The sequence below is a fragment of the Ursus maritimus genome, unplaced genomic scaffold (genome assembly GCF_017311325.1).
Source record: "Ursus maritimus isolate PB19 unplaced genomic scaffold, ASM1731132v1 scaffold_19, whole genome shotgun sequence".
Classification (NCBI taxonomy): domain Eukaryota; kingdom Metazoa; phylum Chordata; class Mammalia; order Carnivora; family Ursidae; genus Ursus; species Ursus maritimus.
Window position 1 is genome coordinate 46,325,525 of NW_024424341.1, and position 18,547 is coordinate 46,344,071.

General features: G+C 56.1%; 2 protein-coding genes across 5 annotated transcripts in view; both read right to left on the reverse strand.

The window, feature by feature from the left end:
• Positions 1 to 4,572, reverse strand: part of LENG9 (leukocyte receptor cluster member 9) — a 5,333-nt gene extending 761 nt beyond the window's left edge. Inside the window, exon 1 of one of the 3 annotated variants that reach the window (XM_040633858.1) lies at positions 2,236 to 4,572. In XM_040633858.1, coding sequence (XP_040489792.1) covers positions 2,236 to 3,355 — 1,120 coding nt within the window. In that variant the 5' untranslated portion in view covers positions 3,356 to 4,572. Of the gene's footprint in view, positions 1 to 1,381 lie in introns of those variants that run through there. The other 2 variants (XM_040633857.1, XM_040633856.1) reach the window with 2 other exon arrangements.
• Positions 4,573 to 4,661: 89 nt separating this feature from the next.
• CDC42EP5 (CDC42 effector protein 5) lies at positions 4,662 to 9,952 on the reverse strand. 2 transcript variants are annotated; one of them, XM_040633861.1, is made up of 3 exons: positions 8,882 to 9,952; positions 8,499 to 8,631; positions 4,662 to 5,188 (listed from the first exon to the last, which is right to left on the reverse strand). In XM_040633861.1, exon 3 carries the CDS (start codon positions 5,186 to 5,188, stop codon positions 4,727 to 4,729), a length of 462 nt encoding a protein of 153 aa, XP_040489795.1. In that variant the 5' UTR covers positions 8,499 to 8,631; positions 8,882 to 9,952; the 3' UTR covers positions 4,662 to 4,726. The 2 variants fall into 2 exon arrangements, with proteins under 2 accessions (XP_040489795.1, XP_040489796.1); XM_040633862.1 differs by lacking the exon at positions 8,499 to 8,631.
• Between the last annotated feature and the right edge of the window lie 8,595 nt (positions 9,953 to 18,547).

An 18,547-nucleotide genomic window follows, 5' to 3' on the forward strand; every position in this document is an offset into this window, starting at 1 on the left:
GCGTTGGCTGACCCTGTGCCTGGAATTCCCGAGGCACTTTGACCCAGGCAGGGGAAACCGCCAGGGCGGGTCCCCCAGAGTAGCTGTCAGACCTGCCAACCCATGCCCATGCCCATGCCCTCGGGTCACTCCCTCTGCCTGGCCCCCTGCCCTTGGGCCACAGTGGGCCCTCTTCTGAGGGACTGCTCAGGCCCTTGAGCAGTGGAGGAGCCAGCTGGGCCCTTTCCTCCTGTCCCCTCTCCTTGGTCCCCCTGTACAGGTAAGTGAGGGTGAAGGGGGGCACAGCCGGGGCGGGGCCACAAACCCCACCCCGGGCCCCCCCAAGCCCCTGGAGGTGGGGAGGCTGGGTGGGGAGGGGTGAGAGGTCAGCAGGTAACGTGCTGAGGAGACCCTTTGGGTGCCCAAAGGGGGGGCACCCACTCCCTGCTCGTGGGGCCCTCCCCTGCCCACTGCCCGCCTCATCACATTCTCCTCTTGTCTCCGTAGCTTCCGCCCTGCGCTGCCAGTCTCCTACCTGCAGGCCGAGCTGGCCTTCGAGGGCGAGGCCGCCTGCCGGGCCTTCCTAGAGCCCCTGGGCCTGGCATACACGGGCCCGGACAACGCCAGCATCGACTGCCGCCTCAGCCTGGCGCAGCTGTCAGCCTTCTGAGCACCAGCGCGGATGGGGGCGGGGTGGGGGCAGGGCTGTGGCCCCCCAGCGCCGCCTTTGCCGATTTTGTTTTTGAGCCATGGACTTGGGTTGTAAATTAATTCGTGGGGAGTGGGCTCCAGGAAGAGCCACCATCCCTGTTCCCGTTTTCCCACCGGGGAGTCTGTACAGAGATTTTTCTACATTTTTATTTTTTGCCTCAGAGGGATGGGATTGGGGGAGGAGGGGGTGGGACAGCGGGGGACTGGGGGTGTGGTCTGTGGGCTTCTCTGTGTCCCCCTGGCACCTCCACTAATGCTGTCTCAGTGTTTTTTCTCTCTCTCTCTCGAGCTTGTACTCCGGTACCGACCTGGCACCCTGGCCCATCCCATGCCGGGGGGGCCAGAAGAAGACAGGCCGCTCCGCCCGTGCCCGCCCGCGGCGGGGCCACCAGCACAGCAGCCCGCCGCCCGCCACCTGCCCGCCTCACCACAGACTCTTGTTGCCCAGCCCTCCGGGGCCTCAGTGTTCGGGGCTAGGGGAGCTGTGTAGAGACTGTGCCCCGCCCTCAGCCCCCCATGCCAGAAATGCCGACGCCAAGCCACCACCACGTCCACGCCGACACTCCGCACTGAGGACTCCGGAGGCCATCGCGGGACCTCGGCCGGGCCGCCTCGTCTACAGTTGTATTAAGTTGTCTCCGTGTCCCTCCTCCCTCCACCCCAGTGTTTCTTCTGGTTTTTTTTTCCTTCCCTCCCTCCCTCCTCCTGCTCCCCACCCTTCTTTGGTTCAGCACAGGTAAAACGGTTACCCTCCCTCCCTCCCTGCCTTCATGGATCACCAGCTCACGTCATGTTTCCTTCTCTTTTCTTTTTGTGTGTGTTTATTTAAGTTATTTTTCTTCCTCCCCTTTTTCTTTTTGGCCCTCCCCCTCTTCTGCCATGTAACTGGAGGATGTGCGATGAGTTTGCAAACAGCTGGACTGTCAGGCTGCTTTTTTTCCAGATGTTCCTCCTCTGCCTCCCCTCCCTTCCCTCTTCCCTCCCTTCTCCTTCCTTCATTCTTTCCTTGGATCACTGAGCATCATTTGGAAGCTTGAGAGAAACCAAAATTAAAGAGAGAGAGAGAGAGCACTTTGTCCCTTCCTGCTTGGACTGGATCTTCCCAGGTTCTCTGGGGTGGAGGGTGGTCTCCTGCAGAGGTCTGAGGGGACCATCATCCCAGGGGCAGCTCAGCCAGGGGCTGGTAGGTGTCTCCTGCCCTGCCTATGCGGCACAGCCAGACTGCCCCTAGGGGCTGGCTTCCCAGCTCCTGCCTTGGGCTGAACCCAGGCTGGGGGAGGCAGACTTGAGAACCGTGGGGCACCTTGGCTAGGGTGAGGTGGGGGTGTAGCCCACCTAGGGGCTGTACTACTCTGAGTCCCTCGGCTTCCAGCCTCTGTCCCAGCACTCGGGCCATACCTTCCATGGAAGGGGAGGGTGGGGCACAGAGCACATGCTGCCCCAGGAGAAGCAGGCTCCCAAAGCTCAGCTGCGGGGGTGCCTGAAGGCCTGGGGCCAAGAGCGCGCGTCTTAGTGCACCGACTGCAGCGGCTACCTCCCCAGGGCCTGTCAGCCTCAGGAGGGCTAGCGTCAGGTGTAGGGCCCCCGCGGGTACCATGAATGCAGCGCACGAGGGTGCGGCTCGAACCAGCTCTTCCTGGGCCTTGGCCACCCCCGCCTGCAGCCCGGGATCAGTCACCATGAGAGCCACAAAATGCGTGGGGCGGGGCTGGCGAGGCGCCGTGGCCCTGGCTCTAGCGGCCTCTCCGCCTTCCGAGGGCCAGGCGCCAGGACCCCACTGTGCTTCCGTCTCAGGAAAACCTCCTCTGGGGGTCTGTCCCGGGGCTGCCTGTGCCGGTCCACTCTGAGGCTCCGAGGTCCTGCCCGCGGCGGCCAGCTTCGGCACCCTTTCCAGCTCTGTCCACGGGGAAGCCTGGCCTCCGGCCCTGCGCCGCTCCCTGGCTTCCAGCCTAGTGCAGTCGGGCGCTCGGGGTTCTGTGCTGGTGTCTTCGGGAGCCGCAGCTACCCCTTCGTGCGCGCCCCCGCCGCCACGGGCGTCCTCATCGTCGTGCGCGCCCCCGCCGCCATGCGCTTCGTCTTCGCCAACGGACGCTTCCTCGCCGCCAAGGGCCTCCTCGCGGTGCGCGCCCCCGCCACCATGCTCGTCCTCGCCGCCATGGGCCTCTTCGCCGTGCGCGTCCTCACCGTCGTGCGCGCCCCCGCCGGCGAGCGCGTCCAGGATGGTGGGCCCGCGGCCCGCCGCCGAGCCCGAGCCGAAGACGAGGTCGGTGCGCGAGGCGCGGTCCCACACGATGCGGCCGCGGAAGCGGAAGTAGCGCACCCGGTGCTGCGGCACGGCCAGGACGCCAGGCCCGAGCGCCGCCAGCGGCTCGTCCCAGCAGAAGGCAACGAAGGGCTCCTCGCGCACGCCCAGGAAGCGGTCGGCATAGCCCACCGAGAAGTCGGCCGGGTCGAGGCGCGGGTCCCAGCGGATGCGCTGGATGACGGCCGCGGCCGTGCGCAGCGGCGGCTTCTTGGCCCCGGCCTCGGCCTCGGCCCCGCGGCTAGGCGGCGCCGGCGCCCCCGGGTGGGGCTGGCGGCAGCGGGCGCCGAAGCGGCAGCGGCCCTCCAGGAAGAAGCGACAGGCCGGCGGAGGCGCGGGCTCGGCTGCGGGGGCAGCCGCCATGGGAACGGGGTGCGGTAGGGGCCCCGCCGGGACGTCACCGGCCACGCCCGGTCCCCGCCGCCCAGGGAACCGCGCACGCACGCTCGCGGGGCCTCCGATCCCGGGCCTGGCGGGCGGTGCTCTGCGGACCGTGTCCTTAGGGAGCCTGACGCCGCCTGCGCGGCCCGGGATGCTCGTGTGGCCCTCCACCGGTCCAAAGGGCCTACAGGCTGGGCACCGCCCGCAGGGTCACCGCCTCCCTCAGTGCTCTTGGGGAACCGGACCCACCACCCCCACCCGCGGCCTCGGTCCACCAGGTTTAATGGTGCGACCACGCCCTCTCCAGGCCCTTAGGGCGCCTGGCCCCGCCCTCGGCTAAGCTCTGCGCGTGCAGCCCCGCCTCCTCTAAGTTCTTAAGGAGGCTGGCTCCGCCCTCACCTAGGGATGTCTACGGGGGGCCCCGCCTTCTGGATTCCGCCCCTCGCCTGAAGATTTGCACGTGCTGCCCCGCTCTTCCGCCCCCTGTGGGTAGTGCCCTCGGCACGACACCTGTACCCTAGCAGGCTCAGACTAAGTAGCCCAGACTTGGGACGCCGCTGCCCCCCTTGGGCCGACACATGTTTCCGAGGCGGGGTGTCTCTTCTCCACCGGGACCTTGCCTCTTCCCAGCCACATTCCTGCGCTGCCGCTCACAGGGTAAAGGGCAGCTCGCCCCGAGGGGTTCACTGGAGACGTCAGACTCCCGGAGCCACTGTTCTCGGCCCCCGGGAGTGAATCAAGCCAGTCGCCTGGAGCGAGACAGGCCGGGTCGCCGGGAGCGAGACAGGCTGAGTTCCCGGGAGCGAGTTAGATGGACCCCGGGATCGAGTCAGGTGGACCCCGTTAGCGAGTCAGGCCGGGCCTCCTGGAGCGAGTCACATGGCTCCCGGGATCGAATCAGTTGGACCCCGGGAGCGAGTCAGGCCGGGCCCCCGGGAACAAGTCAGGTGGCCCTGGGAACGAGTCAGGCCGGGCCCTGGGCCAGGTCTGGCAGGCCAGGCGCTCTGTCAAAACTGATGAATGAATGAGGCTGTCGGAGCTGCCACGTTGGGACACCGCCCCTCAAAGGGGCTCCGTCTAACCACGCCCCCCTCAGTTACCGGCCACATCCCACTTCTCCAGGCCAACCATCCGACCTCGGCCTTGGTTCAGTCTCTGAGCGGAGCGGTGCTACAGGTGACACACCTGGCCCTTAAAGGCGCCGGGACCCCAACACCGACCCCCTTGCCGCTCCCCGCCCCCCGTCTTCCCTTCCCACGTGCAAAGTGAAGAGACAGAACTCGCGGCAGAGACCTTAGGCGTTTATGTATAAAGTAGAATGCTGGCCTGTGAACGCATCCGGAACAGGGGTGCCTACAGGCCGATGACGTCGTCCAGCTCGAGGTCCGCATTGGGGCGGCAGTGGGCCCTGGGGCGCTGTGCCCCGGAGCTGGAGTCCAAGTCGGGCTTGGCGGCAGCGGCCCCCGGGCGCTCCGCGTCCATGACGCCCAGCACCGCGTCCAGCATGGAGGGGCCCAAATCCAGGTGGAAGGACAGCAGCGGGTCGGCAGGCGCGGGCGCGCGGAGTGCAGGCGGCGGGGGTTGCGGCACGGCGGGCGGCGGCGCCGAGCGCGGGGCCCCGGCGGGCGGCGCCCGGGGCTCGGGGGGCGGCCCGCCGCCGTGACGGCTCAGGAACGAAGTGTCCCCGAAGGCGTCGCCGCCGCGCCCCACGTGCAGCGTGTGCCGGAAGTCGCCGAGCGGCGCGGAGATGGACAGGGCGCCGCGCTCAGGCCGCTTCTTGGGCTGCGCGGGGCCCAGCTGCTTCAGCACCGGCATCTGCGGGGAGTAGGGGAGATGGGTCAGGGCAGCCTCCGCCGGAGGGAGCGACCCGGCCCGCATCCCCACCCTGGGCCTAGGCAGGGGTTCAGAGGATGCTCTCCCAACTTTGTCCAGCAAGTGCCCCAGGCACAGTGCCTAGGGCCCACCACACTTCTAGAAGCCCAAGAAAATGTTACAATGTTTTAACTTATTTTAAAATCTGTGGATGATATCTGTCTTTACACCAACACAGTTATAAACTATAAATAATTAAAATATGTATGCATGAAAGCTTTGCCTAGGGCACCAAAAAGTCATAACGCAGGTCTGCCTAAAAACTCAAATTCAGGTGCAGGGTGGGCCTGGGAATCCGTATACTTGCACAGCAGTTTATAATTCGAGTTATTTGATTTTGAAAGAGACAATATAATGTCTTACATTTTTGCAAATTTCTCTAAAAATAGCAAGAATGGCATAAATTTGAAACTGGCAGTTTGTACACCATAAACTCGGTGCTCTCTTGACTCTTCGCTGCCCTGGATTCTACGGTAAATACGGTAAATTGCCAACCTTTGCCTATATCCTGGAACCTGGCTGTTTTTATGGAACTTCTGGGAAGGACTTTGATGACTTTACTTCTGTTTTAACAGTCACTGTTATCATAATAATAATAAAAAAATGTTTGCCTCGAAGCCCCACCCTTTGCCAGCTGTATGACTGGGATAAATTATGTGATTTCTCTATGTCTGTTTCCTCTCTGTAAAATGGATAAAATAACACTACCTTCCTTGCAGGGCACATAGAAAATCTCAGTTAAAGAAAACTATGTAAGAGTGCCAGCTAATTAGCAGTGCCAGTGCTGGGGCGGGGGGAGGATGTGTCCTCAAACACCTGTAGAACAAGACCAAGATCTGGTAAAATCCTATGAAGAAGTCAAAACACCCAGCACTATCCCTTCAGTGAGTAGCACCCTGGGAACCTCACTGGTAATGCAGAGAAAAATTAAAGTGAAGAGGATTTAACGTAGGTAGTTGGATGTGTTCTGAGGATCGCCCTGTACCCTATCCCAACACACACACACCCACACCCACACCCCCACACACAAACACACCCACCCACAAACACACACACACAAACACACACACACAAACACACCCACCCCCCCACACCCCCACCCCCACACACAAACACACCCACCCACAAACACACCCACACACACACACACACAACCACCCACCCACCCCCACACACACAAACACATACCCACAAACACACCCCCCCACACACAAACACACACACCCACACACAAACACACACACACACACACACACACACACACACACTTTACATTTATTTCTCTGGGAAAACCAGTCTTGATTCACCACCTCTGTAGTGTTTCTCAAACTTCTCTGACCTCAGCCTACATGAATAAACATATTTTAACTGCAACGTGACATGCAATCACCTCTCCTCCCCACCTCCCCTAAGGGAAACAAACATTTCATGAAACAAGACTTACAACATGCTAGGCACTCAGATAGTCTCAATTCTAATCTATTTTATTTATTTTTTAATGCTTACCTCTACTCATGAATAAATCTCAATCCACAGTTTGAACTTAAAAAACAAAAACAAAAAACCCTCTCCCCGTGCTAGCAGTGTCTGGCCTTACTCAGCCAAATGCCTAGGTTTCCATCTGGCTGTGTGTGTGTGTGTGTGTGTGTGTGGCTTTGGGCAAGCTGCTTAACCCTTTTGACCTCATTTCCTCTTCTCAAAAATGGAACATAGGAAGATAGGATGTTCCTATACCACTTCACAGTCTCTTTGCAAGAGGGGTGGGATGTTGCCAGTGAAGTCTTGGCAGTACCCAGGACACAGCAAAAGTTCAATAAAATGCTCGGCGGCCACCTGAGATCATTCTCCCATGTCCCAGAGAAGGACACACTCAGAGAAGGTATGTGACTTGCCCAGGGTCACAAAGCCAGCTCTGCGGGACTCCAGAACCCAGACTTACCACTTCCACTGCCTGTTGCCTCTTGAACTGACCCCTCCCTGGACAGCTCTCCGCCACTGGCTCTTCCCCTGCCCATGCCCTAGTTTGTCCCTCATCCCAACCTTCTATTGCCCTACCAGGCAACGCCACTGCCATTTCCAGTGCCTGGCCAAACACACCTGCCACTTCCTTTCTGTGGGACCCTGAACTCACTTCCTCAACCTTAAACCTCAGTTTAGTCCACTGAAAAACAGAAGTCGGCGTGCCTGTTTGCTAGGGGTCCTTGTGAAGTATATTCACGATGCTGATGTGCTATTTCCTAAGCACGTGTCCTGGGCCAGGTAGGGGACCTAAGTGCGTTACTCAAATATACAAACTCAGTCCTCAGAACAACTCAGTGAGTTGTACAGAGGTGGTGGCTGAGGCACAGAGAGGTGGAGTAAGTTGTCCTGGGTCACACAGCAACAAATGTTGGGGGCTGGATTTGGAAACCAGGCAGAGGCTGAGCCTGATGAGAGCCTAAAGATGACCTCCTATTGTTCACAGCCCCCCTTGGACAGGGTGGGAGGGTATGCGTCCCCATGGAAACAAGGTTTGGATATGTTATAAAGGCCAGGGATTTCCTCCACCCCCGACCATGTTTGTTTGCGTTTCTTTCCTTTTTTCCATTCCAGACAGAGAATAATGAGCTAGAAATCGTTTCTGAGTGCGGCCTCTTGCTAGCTGCGAGGGCCTCGGGCAAGTCAGTCACTCCACTTCTCGGAGCCTGGAACCTCAGGGTCCTCTTAACTAGAAGGTACTCTAACCTCCCTCTAGCAGAGCTGGGCACTTGATGCAATGAGGTCATGCTAGGAAAAAACTCCGTCAGCCGGCCAGGGCTCCTACAGAGGGGCTGTTGTTTGTGACAAACGCCAAAGAGACAGAGCGTGCAGGAGCGAGGGTGGGACCCCGAGGGGCCCCGGCCCCGCGACTCGCGACTCGGCGGAGCCGCCCTGCTCCCGCCCTCCTCCGCCCCAGCAGGCCCGCCGCCCCAGCTGCTGGAGTGGAGGGCACAGCTGGTTCACCTCTGTCCTCTTCGGCCCCAGCCCCGCCAAGACGGAAATCACCGCCCGCTCCACACCCGGCCCGACCGGTTCCCGGCTCTGGGGGAGGCGGCGAGCCGGGCGGGGCGGGCCCGGGAGTGGGAGACCCCCGGCCCGTGGGCTCGCCGCGCTTCCTCGGGCCACGTGGCTGCCGCCCCGACTTGAGCGCCCGCGGTCCCTTTGCCTGCGTGTCCCGCGTCCCTCCCCGGATCTGACCCGGGACCCCGGGGGCCCGGCTCCCCGCTGCCCTTACCTCTTGGTGCTCGCTAAGCGGGGCAGGCGCGCTCTCAGGCTCAGGCTGGGGGACCCCCCCTCTCCTTGGTTCGGAGCCCGCCTCCGCGGCCCAGGCCCGCGCCTTCTTCCTTCTTCCTCCAGGCGGTTCTCACCTGGCAAAGGAAGTGTCCTGCGGAACCTGGAAGGGGGGTCCAGGACCCAGGCGTCCGGGTCCGCAGTGCCGCCTCCTCAGGACCCCTCCTCTCTCAGGTCCCAGGAGTCCTGCCTCCTACCTTTCTTACTCCTCAGACCCAGGAGTCAGAGGTCCCAAGCCCCCCTCTCTCAGGCCCTGCGGTCCAGGCCTCAGACCCAGGAGCCCGAGCCCCACCCCTGGCAGGCCCTGGCACCAGGTCCCTTCTTTACCTGCACCGGGGACCGAAGTGTCAGCCCCTCTCGGGGGCCATGGTAGGAACCCAAACGGGCCGCGGAGTCACCGTCCAGGCCAGCTCAGCCCGTCTGGGGCAGAGAGGGTTAAGGCACAGGCCCCTCCCAGCCTTCCTTATCCCCCAAAAGTTTGCCTCTAGGATTTAAAGGACTCGAAAGCAGCGGTGGAGAAGCTGAGGCCTCCGGGCAGAGTGTGGGGGCGGGACGAGGCCTGGACTGGGTGTGCACAGAGGACACGCAGGAGGGGTGGGGGATGGCCAGGGCGCGCCCCCCAGCCCGGCCCCTCCCCCTGCCCAGCTTGGAATTTCCTGAAGCTGGGGCAGTCTGGCTGTTTAGAAGGGTAATTTCTTCCAGATTGCCGCAGTTGGAGGAGAGACAGAGTGTGTGTGTGTAGAGGGAGGACAGGAGAGAGGAAGGGAGAGGGAGGGAGAGAGACAAAGAGAGACAGAGGGAGTGGAAGAGAGAGAACGAAACAGACACGGTCCCTGAGTTCGCGGGAGGGTGGAGCTAGTCTCCGGGGGCAGCTCTGACCCCCGCTTTGGAGAGTTTCCTGATGAACGTCCCTGCCTGGAGCTTGTGCCTTTTGGTGACAAGAAGAGTCTCGGATTTGAGTGTTGGGAAGATCCGTCCCAGGCCGGTGTGAAGGAGGGCCTTCCCGTTGAAGGAGAGCAGAGTGCCCAGGGCGGAGGCTGGTTGGGGGAGAGGTGTGGAGATAGAGGCCCAGGGTGGAGGCTGGTCCGGTGGTGAGCTGGGGCTGGGGCTGCAGAAGAGAGTCTGTTCCACGGATCAGAAGGAGCTGCAGCTTGAACGAAATCTCCAAGAAGTGGCAGGTTACAGGGCAGAGGGAAGAAGGAAGAGAGGTCAGAGCAGGCTGGAGGCCAGGTGGAGCGGAGGGCACTAAGGTCTCCATAAAGTGGACTTCCTTTTGCCTGGAGAGATCAGCTCAAAAGCCACTGGAGACTGTGGAGTACTGAACCAGGCAGGGTGTGGACAGGATAGCAGGGTCAGATCCAGGTACTACAAAGTTCCCTCTGGGATTCACGAGGGGGATGGACGGACCGCAGCAGGCTGTGATTCAAATCCAGAGCAAAATTTACCAAGATAAGTGATATATTTAAATACAGATTTTTGTTAAATATTTTTACAGATGTTAAAGTCACATCACATAAAAGGAACTATTTAAAAGCGGTGTTTGGTACATTCCCAGGGTTGTGCCACCACCACCTCTGTCTTGCTCCAAAACATTTGCATTCCCCACCCCCGCACAGAGGAAACCCCTTACTCATCAGCAGTTCCTCCCTATCTCCCCTCCCCCTGCTCCTGACAGCCACCAATCTGCTTTCCATCTCTGTGGGTTTGCTTGTTCCCCATGTTTCATATACAGGGAATCCTAGGTACGGGGCCTTCTGTGCGTGGCTTCTCTCACAGAGTGGGATGTCCTCAAGGGTCACCCACATCACAGCATGGGGCGGCGTTGAATATTTTTCAAGGCTGAATAATATTCCATGGCATGGATAGACCACATTTTGTTTAGGGTGAATAAGATTTTAATGCAATATTTTAAGGATGGATGCAGGAAAAAATCCATAATGAACAAAAAAAATCAAAAACTTCAAATAAACGGGGTGCCTGGGTGGCTGAGTCATTAAGCATCTGCCGTCGGCTCAGGTCATGATCCCAGGGTCCTGGGATCGAGCCGCACATCAGGTTCCCTCCTCAATGGGGAGTCTGCTTCTCCCTCTCCCTCTGTGCTCTCTGTCTCTCAAATAAAATAAATAAAAAAATCTTAAACCCCCCCCAAACTTCAAATAAAGACAGGATCAGGGTTATGATAAGCTTTATTGGATCCTGGGGCTCAAAGGAAAAATCAGTCACACTGATGACATCTTCATCTAAAACGTTGATATTTTGTTCATCATGGATGTGTGATTGATTCTTTTGTTGCATTTATTTATTTGTTGTGTCACATTGTTGTCAATCTTGGTTACTGACTCTTTGATGTTGCCTTATTTTTTTTATTTTTTATTTTTTTGGCATCACCCTCCTCCTGGCCCTGGCCAGGAGGCTGGGAGGCTGGGTGCAGGGGCCACAAGGATGGAGAAGGTACAACCAAAAGGGATCCGGATAGGCTTACTTGGACTTAAGAACCAAGACAGACAGGATTTGCAGGAGAGAGAGGAGCCAAGGATGAGAGGATTGGTTTTCTGTCGCTGGTGTAAGGAATCTCCACAACCTGTGTGGTTGACAGCCACCCACATTTTTTTTTTTTAAGATTTTTATTTATTTATGTGACAGCGAGAGAGGGAACACAGCAGGGGGAGTGGGAGAGGAAGAAGCAGGCTCACAGCAGAGGAGCCCGATGTGGGACTCGATCCTGGCACGCCGGGATCACGCCCTGAGGCGAAGGCAGACGCTTTAACGACTGCACCACCCAGGCGCCCCTGCCACCCACATTTTTATTCCACAGTTTCTGTAAGTCGGAGTCTGGGTGGGACCTTAGGTCTGCCAGGGCTGAAATCAAGATGCCAGCAGGGCTGTGCCCCTTACTTGGAATAATCCTCTTCCAAGCTCATTGGAGCCATTGGCTGAATTCATTTCCTCATGGGAGTAGCCCTGAGGTCTCCGGCTCCTGCCAGCTGGGGGCTGGTGTCTGGAAGCTGCCTGCGTCTTTCTGGTACTTTCCATGCAGCTCCCCTCTGCTGGCGGTGAGTCGGATCCCTCTGAGGCTTCAAATCTCTCTGATTTCCCGTTCTGCTCATCTCTCTCCTGCCTCTAGCCAGAGAAAGTCCTCTGCTTTCACGGGCTCATGTGATTAGATTGGGCCCACCTGGATAACACAGGTGTATCGATCAGGGTTCTCCAGGGAACCAGAACATATCCTACGTGTATATACATACACACACGTCTTAAGATATGTGTATTAAGATATATAACTAGGATATCTATATAGTTAAGATATATAAAATATTAATTTTTACCGATTACCAGGTAATACATATCCCTAATCACACATATATGATTTATTGTAAGGAATTGGATTTTGCGCTTGTAGGGGCTGGCTAGCCACAAGTCCGCAGGGCAGAGTGGAAACCCTATTGGGCAGGAGCAGATGCTGCTGTCTTGAAGAATTTCTTCTTCTCCAGAGAAACCTTTGCTTTACTCAACTGATTGGATGAGGCCCACCCATGCTCTCAAGGGTAATCTCCTTTAGTTAGAGTCAAGGGATTGCAGGTGTCAACCACGTCTACCAAATGCTTCCACAGCAACACCTGGGTTAGTGTTTGAGTGCATAACCAGGCACCGTGGCCAGGCCACGTGGACACAATAAGATTCACCATCACACCAGGATAATCTTTTTTTTTTTTTTTAAAGATTTTGTTTATTTATCCGACAGAGATAGAGACAGCCAGCGAGAGAGGGAACACAAGCAGGGGGAGTGGGAGAGGAAGAAGCAGGCTCCCATTGGAGGAGCCTGACCTGGGGCTCGATCCCAGAACGCCGGGATCACGCCCTGAGCCGAAGGCAGACGCCCAACGACTGAGCCACCCAGGCGCCCCCACGATAATCTTTTTTAAGATCTGTAAGATACTTGAATTGTATCTGCAAAGTCCCTTTGCTATGTGATCAACATATTCATATGTTCCAGGCATTCATGCCTGGACATCTTTAGAGGTGCATTCTGTCTACCCCAACAACCCTCAGAGAGCAGGTCTTGGGGGATGGTGGGGCCAACACCAAAGCGGAGAACTTGGGGTCGGGGGGAGCAGGCCAGTGAGACAGGCTGGGGCTTATACCCAGGAAAGTGGGAAGCATGGCTGGCTCTGTGGGCAACTGACCTGCACAGCCCCTTGGGGCCCCATGCTCAGAAGGGCTCTGCACTTGGTTTAATGATTTACTGTGACCCTCTTGAAATTATTAATAATTTTGAACAAGGGACCCCACATTTTTACTTTGCACCCCACCAATTGCATAGACGGTTCTGGACTGAAATGCAGGAAGAGCAGAGGCTTGGGACAAAGCCTCTGAGAAGGGTAACATTGGAGGGATAGCAAGAAGGAAAGGAACTTGGCAGGTCCTGGGCAGCAGCCAGAGAAGGAAGGGGAGAGAGATGGGCTCCAGAAGCTCAGGGAGGTTGCACAGTCCCTCCCCGCAGTTTCAAAAGCAGGTCAACAATGATAACAAGATGCACTGGATTCAGTAACAACCCAGAGACAGCTGTGGCCTGGGTGAGTTGTAAGGGGCTGGCACCGGAAGCCAGACTGGGGCGGGTGGGGGAGGCAGGAGAGAGGAGGTGAAGACCCCGGGAGTCTGGCAGTGACAGGAAGGAAGAAGGAGAGATAGGGTATCTGGAGGGAGAGGTAAGGGTCAGAGAAAGAGTGTTGCTTCTTTGCTTGGTTTGGATACATTTGGTACTATTTTGTTGTTGTTTTTTTTTTAGTGTCATTTTTAGTTACATGAACAATACATGAATACACCCTGTTTGTAAAGAACGAGAGAGAAATAAACTTTGACTAGTAAGGTTTGGACAACCTCTCCCAATACATCTCCATCTCATGTATCCCCTGAAATTAGTATGGGGTGTTTGCCTCCCAAATGGGCCGGGTCCTTGCAAACACACAGACCGGCATTTCCCACCTCTGTGCTGTTGCCATTTGGGGCCAGATCATTCTTTGCCATGGGTGGGCTCCCCTGTGCATTTGGGGTGTTCAGCTGCATCCCTGCCCTCCACCCACGGGTTGCCGGTAGCTCCCCCCACCCCCAGTGTGGTCAACTAACAACGTTTCTCTATTTCCCTGGTGGGGGGACATTGCCCCCTGTTGAGAACTGCTGACCTAGATGGCCGTCCAAGAAAACATTTTAGATGCACAAATGAACTCCTACTGGATGATTTTGACCTACCACTTTTTTCTTTCCCACTTAGCAGTTTCTTTTGGGAATCATTCACCGTTACTGCATACAGATTTTATTTTAGTTTATGTTTTTAGGTAATCTCTACGTCCAACATGGGGCTCAAATTCACGACCCCAAGATCAAGAGTTACATGCTCGGGGCGCCTGGGTGGTGCAGTTGTTAAGCATCTGCCTTCGGCTCAGGGCGTGATCCCGGCGTTCCGGGATCGAGCCCCACATCAGGCTCCTCTGCTGGGAGCCTGCTTCTTTCTCTCCCACTCCCCCTGCTGTGTTCCTTCTCTCACTGGCTGTCTCTCTGTCAAATAAATAAATAAAATCTTTAAAAAAAAAAAAAAGAGTTACATACTCTACCGACTGAGCCAGCCAGGAGCCCCTACATACAGGTTTTTTTTTTTAATTAATTTTTTAAAATCTTAGATAACAGCTGCTACAGCTAATAACGTGTGCAGGTGGGATTTGAACTCAGGCAGGCTGACCCTGACAGAGAAGGAGCAATGCAAGATCCAGGAGAAGGTATGCTCTATGATGGAGAGAGCCCCCCGGAGCAAGGAAGACAGGGATCTGTCCAACAGGACTTTCTGGAATGATGAGAATGTCCTATTATCTGCATTGTACTATATGGTAACCACATGTGGCTGCTGAGCACTTGGAATGTGGCTAGCAGAACGGAAGAACTGAAATTTAAATTTTACTTAATTTTAATTGATTTAGAAGGAAATCGCCAGTAGTGGCTGGTGTTGGCTAGTCCAGGTCCAGAGCACATGAAGTGGGTTTAGCCCAGGGCAGGGGAGTTGCTTGCTGCTTCTTGAAAGAGCAGGCGGAAGGTGGAGGGGTGACTGCAGCCTGGCCATCTTATGTGGGGGTGGGGTAGGGGTGGGTGGGTGCTGGGGAGGCTCCCCCCCCCCAGGCCTGGATCCTGGCGCCAAGGAGGCTGGGGTGGGCAGGCAAGGTGTTAGTTCAGCTGTGCTGGACAGGAAGGGGAAGAGGGCTCAGATCTGAGCCCCAGAACTGCAGGACAACATCTGTTGAGCCCTTGCTGTGTGCCAGGTCAATGCACAGGCTACGGGGATTTCTCCAGCTGCTCAGGGATGTGAACGGGGGAGGCCGAGGGGCGAAGTGACCCAGGGTCATGTTTTGCCATCAGAAAGGATTTCTTTTTTTTTTTTTTTTTAAAGATTTTATTTATTTATTTGACAGAGATAGAGACAGCCAGCGAGAGAGGGAACACAAGCAGGGGGAATGGGAGAGGAAGAAGCAGGCTCATAGCAGAGGAGCCTGATGTGGGGCTCGATCCCGTAATGCCAGGATCACGCCCCATCAGAAAGGATTTCTACCACTCAAAAGGACTTTGAAACACCACCATCTAGGTTCAGAGGGAGAGGAGAAAGACCCAGAGAGATAGGGACAGAGACAGAGACAGAGAGGCAGAAACACACACAAAGAGGAAGAGAAGTCTATAGAGAGAGGATGCCCCAGAAAGATGGAGACAGATAGAGGGAGGGAGGCAGAAGAAGGAGTGAGCACGAGGCCAGCAGAGGGAGCCCCAGGAGAACCATTGCACTGGGAGTGGCCTGCAGCCAGTCCGCCTGCTTCCCAGGACTGCTGAGCTCTGACGCTGGAGCTCCGTCTCTTGAGTCTCAGCTCCTTCCTCCTTCTGCTGAGCCATCTCCCGGTACCCCATGCAACCATGACCATCTACAGTTCCTTCCTCCTCTGCCCCCATCCCACCAGGAACAGTCCCTGGGAGCCTGCTGCAGGTTCTGTGAAAGAAAGGAGCAACTTTTCTGGTACAAGTAGCAAAGCTGAGGAAGGAGGGAAGGACCAAAAGATGATCCTTGCAAACTTCTGGCCAAAGTACCGTGAGCCGTGGTTTTCCCTCTGCGGTGAAGGAGAGGATTCCTAAGGTCCTTCTCTCCTTGATGCTGAACGGTGGGTGGCGGGTGGGTGGGTGGATTGTGGCAAAAGCCCATTCATTGGCCTCACACAGACTTGACTTCATGTTTCACTTCCACCATCTCTCGCCCTTTAGCCCCAGGCTAGTCATTTTCAACTCTTAGCTGCAATGTCTTCATCTGTGTCAGCTGTCAGCCATCCTAACAGTAATCTATAAAAACAGCTACTGTTCCTGAACACAGACAGTGTATCAGGCTGCATCTAGACACATAGCGACCAGGGCAATGATGATGGCAATCGTGGTAGTAACAGCTCCCATTCTCCCAGAGATAGCATGAGGGCTAACTCTATGTCAGACACTTTACTCCACACATCACACATAGAAACTGTTTAATTTCTTACCCAAACCCTGTGAAGTAGGTCCTAGCATTATCCTCATTCTATAGGTGACAACACAGAGGCTTGAGGGTGGCTTTCCCTAAGTCCCAACATAGTTGAGGAGACAGAGCTACGATCACATCACTGCCTAGCTCCGGATCCTGCCCTCCTAGCTAAACGTTTTGCCTCCTGTGAAAGGCTGAGTATAATAATCTCTGACCATCAGTCTTCCAAACATTCCTACGAAGCAGTCACCATTATCACTGCCATATTACAGAAGAGCCAAGTGAGCCTCAAAGAGGTGAAATGATATTCCCAAGGACCCAGAGCTAGCAAGAGGCAGCTCAAGGTTTTGAAACCAGTTTGATGTGCCCCCCCAAAAAAGTCCAGTATCTTTTGGTCATACCCAATAGCTGGTACCCTGAACCTGGTCTGGTAAGAGATGTTCTGAGGCAGATAGGGAGAGCTAACATTGTATGACCCCACAGGCTGTTCCAGTGGCTGGCATGCTGAGTATGGGGCCAACATCCTGAGCTTCCAAATTCGATCTCTGTTCAGGATGCACAGATGGTGAAGGGAGTCTGAATTAATGTCAACTACTGGCATCTCCCTGTATTTTTCCAACTCACCCTCACGCTCTGACTGAATATTTTCTGACTTCTGTGTGGGGGCTACATAGGAGATCCAAAGATGGGGGTTCACTGAGACAAACTTGCCAACCAAGATATCAGAATAGAGTAACTTTGTTGCCCTCATAGACTCTGGCCATGGTGCTGAAACGGACCAAATGTCCAAGGGCCAATCAGCACCACAGACAGCAACCGCAGAGCCCACCCTCCCGGGGTTGGGTCCCGATGGGTGAAATGGGGAGGGTGTCTATACACAGGTCCAGGGGTGTTGGGGACACCCAAAAGAGGCAATTTTGCAGTAGGCAGGGAAGCTCAACATGTAGACGAGGATGAGCTGGACCACAGAACGCTGTCATCTGGGGAACATAATTTCTACTGTACCCTGGGGCAGGCAGAGAGACAGCAAACATCAAAGGACTCTGGGGTTGGTTGGGTCATTATGTTATCCTTTCTGGATACAAGTGTACAGTCTGGGTGCGATAAAAACGCACCCACAAACTGTCAGGGCTGTGCTGCCCACTTTACAAACAAACATCACATCATTGCTTTTTCTCCTATCGCAGTAAAGTTCATATAACATAAAACTGACTGTTCACCATTTAAAAGTGTACATTCAGTGGCGTTTGGTACAGTTTTGTGCAAACATCACCTCTAACTAGTTTCAGGATATGTTCATCATCCCCAAAGGAAACCCTTTACTCATTGTTTCATCTAGAGGCCCTCCTTCAACTGCTTTGTCACTGAAATCCTCCAAAGGCATGCTTGCATGCGTGGGCTTCCATGGCACCCTCTCGTGGTTTGTAGCACACCCTGCTGAGCCCCTGCCCTCTCCCCAAGGTCCCGCTCAGCTGCTAAGTACCCTCTCCATCCCTCTGGCACCACTTTCCTGCCTGGGCAACACCACCTAAGCAAGGGTCACTGATTGGGAGGCAGTAAATGGCAACACCTATTTGCGGTGTTGGGGTCTTTCTATAGGGGTAAGTTTCAACAGAGCGTCACCACCTTATCCTCCTGCTTCTTTGGGAATCAAGGGTGGTTGCTTTCACATAGAAAAAGAAGTGATTTTTTGGGGAGAGTGGCCCTGACCACGGTGCCCAGGTTCCCTGCAGCAGGCGGGGGACACTCTCTGCGGGGGCCACATGGCCTCTGAATCCACAGGGCTGCTTCCTGGCTTGTGTCCATAGCAGAGCCCATGGGTCTGGACCTTCTGTTTCTTTGAGGCTGGAGAGCACACAGGTCTGGACGTCAGACATGCGGTTTCAGGCCAAGAATCATAGAGCATGTGGGTCTTGATGCCCAGAGGGATGGAAGACATAGAGAGCTTGATTCTCTTGTCCTGGAAAAACAGGGGCTACAGGGGCTGGGTCTGCCCTGGGCTTGTGCGCCAGGTCTGGGGAAAGCCCCGCATCTGTGTCCCCCCATTGAGGAGGACATCACAAACCCATCCTTTGTCCCTGTCAGACCTCACCTTGCTGACCGCAGGACCCTGAGGCAGTCCCTTCCCCAGGACTCCGGCTCTGCCTGGGAGCCCACCTGGTGTCCATGGCTCAGCCAACCACTCCCATGGGCTCTGACCCTAAAAGGCCCAAGCCTTTCTCTTGCCTGCTTCTTCCTTCTGGGAGGTCACTGAAGGTCTTAGAAGCCCCAGGACACAGTCGGGTCCTCAGCCTTCCTCCCCAGGGTGAACAGGTGGCACAAACGCTGGACAAGGCCACTGGACATGTCAGAGTCCAGTGGATGCTTTCAGTCCCTCCAGGAACCGGGCACTAGTAGAAACTCTGAAAGGAACATAGGATTTGCTGAAACGTAAAGGCCGGTAGAGCTGTAAGAGAAGC

Excerpts from the sequence above, each read along its gene's own strand:
- CDC42EP5 (XM_040633862.1), bottom strand. The coding sequence starts at position 5,188 with ATGCCGGTGCTGAAGCAGCTGGGCCCCGCGCAGCCCAAGAAGCGGCCT.